General features: G+C 38.0%; 1 protein-coding gene across 1 annotated transcript in view; it reads left to right on the plus strand.

The window, feature by feature from the left end:
• The window catches only part of TRPC4 (transient receptor potential cation channel subfamily C member 4), a 227,405-nt gene that overhangs the window by 188,523 nt on the left and 32,882 nt on the right, over positions 1-6,000 (plus strand). The window contains exon 5 of the mRNA XM_019530026.1: positions 2,980-3,119. Within this exon, the coding sequence (XP_019385571.1) occupies positions 2,980-3,119 (140 nt within the window). The remainder of the gene's footprint in view (positions 1-2,979; positions 3,120-6,000) is intronic.

The following is a 6,000-nucleotide window of genomic DNA, read 5'->3' on the forward strand; positions in this document are numbered from 1 at the left end:
GAGTTTAGATTAATGGACATCTTCCAAGAATTGCCATCTGTGAATCACAATGATTTGCTAACTGACCCCATTATCACTTCTTGTTTTCAAAATAGTATCCTTTTGAATGACTGGTTCCACCACAGGACTGGGGGCCTGTTGTGTCAGGCACTGAAAAAACATGGAACAGTACAGTTCTACCCACAATATTTATAAACTAAATCGATAACCAGGTGCAGTTTCTGTGAAAAGGCTATAGTATAGCTCACAGGCAGAGAGAATAATTTGATGGAGATGAATGTCGTGTTAGTTCTTTGAATAGTTCCTTGATTGTGTGGCGGGGGTTTCAGGGGGGGGGGGCACAGATTATATTTTTTATGATGAGAAGACATAATGGGAAAGAAAAGTAGAGGATAAAGTTTGTAGGAACACAAGCCAAAATGTATGATAGTAAGAGGTCCAGGTATGGAATAGAGCTGAGGTGAAGTGTCTGTGAAAGAGACATTTAGAGCAACCAGCCAATCAGCACAAGGCAGAAAGCCCAATCCAAGCAGTAGAAAAATTTCTAAATATCCAAATGTCCTTGCTTTGGGTGATTCTGCAGCTGCTTCAACTGCCTGGAATCTGGCTGGCTCCACACAACAATTTTCCCCCAAACAGAACAATGTCTTCTTTTGTTTTGTTCAGATGACTGCTATTCTTCCTGTAGGACTGACTCCCGGTTCTGGCTTTGACATGTTCCATTGGTGCGCAAGGTTTATCTTTTACCTTGGCAGAGTACCAGTCACTTTATTTTTGAAAATGAAATTGTTTTCCTACATGCAGTAAGCATAACTGTTTAACATTCTTACCATAGTACTGCTGCTGTTCTAGATACCTGTTATATAGTACTTCGGAAAGATTCAAGAGCTTTCTTTGGTATTAGGGTAGGGTTTTGTCCTGCTGCCTGAAAGTCTCTAAACTAGGGATCCCACTAGAGTCTGGGAGCTGTAGTGTGACATTCTGATAATACTTTTTGACTCCTCCATATGGGGTGGTGGTTGAGATTTTTCTTAACTCTGTTTATATATATATAAACAGAGGGAGGGGGAAGAGCGGGGAAGGACTTCTCTCATATTGACTGTGTGTAGCTGGCCAGTGATTGTCATGCTTCCCTAAGGTCTCTTCCAATCCCAGTGCTTTGGGGGGTGGGGAGGGATGGAAAAACTGCATAAAAGGCAGTATTGTTTGAACTGCCCTGCTTTCTGTCACCCATGTCACAAGTTTAGCTTGTCAGCAGCCTGAGGTGTAGTTTCCCAGAAACCCCAGCAACTATCTCCTTGAAACCTGGCAGGCTTTATGGCCTCAGCAGGAGCTACCATCCCTGCAATTTTCATCTTCCTGTGACTTACCACATACACAGTGTCACCCATGTCACAAGTTTTGTTTGTCAGCAGCCTGAGGTGCAGTTGCCCAGAAATTGCTGCACCTCTCTCCTTAAAACTTGGCAGGCTTTATGGCCTCATCAGGGCTGGCGTGCCTGCATTTTTCACCCCCTGTGCCTTCACACACACACACAACATGAGTTTTGCTTGTCAGCAGCAGAAACTCCTGGACATATCATCTTGAAACGTGGCAAACTTCAAGGCCTCAGAAGGGCCTCCCATCCCTTCAGGTTTAATCCAAATCAGGCAAGAAGTGACAAATTTATAGGCAGTTTCGTGCTTCCCCATTATATCCTATGGGCAAAATGTTGAAACAGTAAAACAGTTTTAACCATACGAAATAGAACAGTGCTTTTGAAATGAAACTAAACTCAAAATGAAACACTGTCCCATCAAAATGTTGAAATGGAAGTCGAAATGAAATGATGCTGTTTCGCACAGCCCTAGTGTCAAGCTCCAGTAAGAGCTCAGACACCCAAAACATTCAGACTCCAGATAATGGACCCTCAAAGCACCAGGAGGCATGGAGCCAAGGAAATCTATTTGGGGGGAGGTGGTTATCTTGGAGCTTGGGCCTATATGCTTGCAGTTGGCTTCTAAGAGTGCATGGTACAGCAAACAATGAGAACACCAGAGTCCATAGTCAGCTGTGAATCTAGATTTTCCGAAATATATTAAAATCCTAGACATTTCAGACAAAACATTTTTGGTTTGATGAACTGGCTTTTCTCATGAAACAGTTCTCTTAAAAATTCTAACCAAATCTATTATTAATGAATAACAGAGTCAGATGGCATGGTTAATTGTTTTGTTATGGAAAGAAGGAAGGAAGGAAGTTCTTCTTCACTGGACACATCTACATGGGGCACTGACTATGCAGTAGCTGAAAAATAAAAGACCCTTTAGATATTTATGTAAAGCTTACATTAAAATGCCATGTTGTCATTTAACAACATCATATTATGTGAGCATTAATTCTTTGCATTCTTCTGAGGGATGATTTATTTTTCACATGACTCTCACTGGTGTTATTAAGTTGAGCTCACATCAGATGAGATGCAAACGTTCCCAGTGGTATGAAATAGTTCTGTATTGCCCTGTCTAAAGTGATAGACATTGTCTGCCTGAGAACAGTTTCCCATTAGCCAAGTTCAAAGTAAGTGAACTATATTTTTAATGTTTCTACTAGAAATATTTTGTTAAAGACACTGTTGGGAAATAGGGACTTGTTACTCACTTATGAATAAAAAGTCAAGATTTCTGTTCCTTGCAATGGTGAAAATTTCAATTGAAATTGAGGCCACTTTCTACAATCATGTAGTTTCCATTAAGTTCCATTACAACATAGTCAAGGACAAAATTTGGGAAGAGTTGCTATTATCAGATACAGGTTTGGTGCATTTTTCTTTTATTTATTTTTCCCCATTAAAATGGAAAGAAAAAGTAAATCAAAGGAACCAGAAGAAAATGCAGCTGTATACTGTTGAATGAAAATGAATTTGAAAACAAGAATGAGAAATCTAAGACTGACATGCTTTGAAAAACATGCTTAGAAGGAATACTTTTATATTTACAGGTTTTATCTGGGGTGAAATTAAGCAGATGTGGGATGGTGGACTTCAGGATTACATTCATGACTGGTGGAACCTAATGGATTTCGTGATGAACTCCTTATACTTGGCAACAATTTCTTTGAAACTTGTTGCCTACTCAAAGGTAATTATTCATTTATAGTTCAGCTAAACTTGATGAGCAAATATTTTAGGGTCTAAGCTAATTTTTTTGCTTTACTCCTGTACTTGATTCTTTCTTCAGAGTCATGGTAACGTAGCTGTACAGTGTTCTCAATTAATCTTTTGCATCTCTGGTGAGACATTAAACCACAATAATAGGAATCAAGGGAGCTGTTTTTTTGTTCCTGGTAGGACAATTATATGCAATAATCTTACTAATGTGCTTTTAGTTTTTCCCAAATGAGAAAGAGTTAATACTTCTTATATATATCACAGGGATGTTAGGAGGCTAAATTCATCAGCATCTGTACATGGTATTTGAAGATTGTTTGGTGAGAAGTGTTATAAAATGCAAAGCCTTACTGTTATTCAGTGTGGGCATTTGTCCAAGAATGTTTGTGTCAGAGAATCTATCCATAATTTCTTGAACTGTGGCTTCATTTTCATGTTTGTTCAGAAAAAATGTATAATGCTTTGAAATAGGTTGCATAAAAAAGTAACTCCCAAATTAAAAAAATAAACCCCCCTAAAAAGGAAGCTTCTCACATTTTGGTTTTGATATTCAAAATTAACCCAATTTAACCAATTAATTAAAATATTTTGGTAGGGGGGTGGGGGGAGGGTTTGCTCAATGGGAATATAGTTAGTTAAAATATGTCCATTTTGCTTATCTAGCTCTTTTTTGTGTTTTTAATAAAACTGACATTGTCAATATTTAAAATATAATCCTTAGACTTGTTCATTCTCTTCAAAACTCTGAAGCACATTGCATTTTCCCTGTTTTCCCTGTAAATCAATAACATCATGAATATTCATAATACAATGATATATTCAGATTTCAGAATGGTCTTGGTTGATAGAATACTATCACATGAAAATTTGTCATGACCTGTCCCATAGCTCTCACCATGCCATGACCAAAATAACTTGCTTATTGGTTTGCCATCTTCATCATTTAGTTAATGATGTACTTCAACTGCTTTGCCACCAGCCATCCAATATGTACTGGGGCATATATTCACCTGTGCCAAAATGCATTGGCTCAGTAAAAGGAGAGCAGGTATGAAGGAGATGAATATAGCTTCCAATTCTCAAGCCACAGCTGTTCTGGCTGCAGCTTTGGTAAATGTTTAAATCAGTTTAAGAGCTTCTCTAATTTATGCCATTTGGCCATATGTCCAGAAGGGTCCATATGCCAGCTGATAATTGATAGAGTGGAACAGAGACCTTACACAATTCTGATTCATCACCTCCCTTTTATGACACACCCCTACACCCGGCAGGGTAGAAGTGGCTGGCCATGCTAACTTTAAACCCTCTAGGGCGCCTCTGAGCTATGACTAAAACCCAGACCCTGTGCACCGCTCAAAAGTGGTCTTGGGAGGCACTGATATGCTAAGCTAGTGTTCTGTCATTTAAAAATATCACTTCACAATAGCTATTTCACTGTTCCAAATTGGAGACTGATAAGCACATTGATAATGCAAAAGCCTTCTTAAGCATTGTAGATGTCCAATTATTCATTTTAGAATTAATTTGAAACCATAATAATCCTTTCATCTCTCAAACAGCTTGTGTCATTGGTAATCAAGGTGACAGTGTCTGAAATAACATGCAGCCATTACCTTCCAAATTAACATTATGATGCCAATCATAATCAAAATGTAAACACAATCCACAAAACATAGCCTGTAGTTCTGCAGCTCTCCTTGCTGTTTATTTTAGATCTAACTATGCTTTGTTCTTTCTTTTTCACCTCCATTTTTACTGAAATGATTAAAACAGAGACCACAAACAAGGCAAATGATGCAATGAACTGAAATAATGAAAGATTAACTTACTAACTGCTTGCATTCATTTCAAATTCTCAAAATATAGTTTCCCAGCTGTACAATAAATGAGGTTGAAAGGGGTTCCAAATGCTACCATTGCTTCTATTCTGATAAATGCCCATTACTTATATTTGCCAAACCTTGCATGCCTGTTTTTCCTGAAATATAGTTTTGCTTGTATTTGTTGCAATAAATATATATACCCAATTCTCAGATATGCTCCAGCTGCTGAGAATCATTCCAACAACACAGAACAGTCAGACAGCCCTCCTAAATAAACTCCTTTGTGTAAAAAGAATAGTACTTCTATGCCACTGCAGATATTCCCAAGAAAAAATAATATTACTCGTGCTTTAAAGCAACAAGCAGATGACTATTCCTTATAGCAACCCATAAGGTGGACTAAGTTATACCCAGGGCCAGTTCCAGAGTCATAGAAATGTAAAGGCGACTTAGAACCATCTTTGCTCATTTCCTACCCCAGTTTCAAGATGGGATAGATGTTTCATATCTTTATCGGCTCTTCCAGTCCATTCATAGCATCTGATCCAGTAAGTTGTTGTCTACAAAAGCTCATAGTTCTGAACCAAATAGCCTCTAAATACCACCCAGAGGAAGGGCTCATCTATACCTGTTGATAAGGATAAAGATAAAAATAATGCTATACCTATTAAAAATGAAAAAGAAATTAAAAAGAAGTTTTAGTTGTTCAGTACATATTCCATTATATAGTCTCTCTGTCTGCATTATTAAATTATACATGGTTATAACTGCCATACATTTTATGTTCATAAAGGCATGATCTATTTTAAGAGACCGGTTTTGATTGAGAATTATAAACATAATTAGATCTATCTGTATTTTAAGAAAAATGGTAACAATTGTATTATGACCAAAGCATGCAAAGGATGTTGTCGTCACGGGTGATATGAATTACCCTGACATCATCTAGGAGGAGCAGTTGGCCAGGTCTAGCCACTCACGAAGGTTCCTGACGTGCATTGAGGACCTACACCTCGTGAAGGAGGTACT

Source organism: Crocodylus porosus, unplaced genomic scaffold (assembly GCF_001723895.1).
Source record: "Crocodylus porosus isolate Cpor-Errol unplaced genomic scaffold, CroPor_comp1, whole genome shotgun sequence".
NCBI classification, from domain to species: domain Eukaryota; kingdom Metazoa; phylum Chordata; order Crocodylia; family Crocodylidae; genus Crocodylus; species Crocodylus porosus.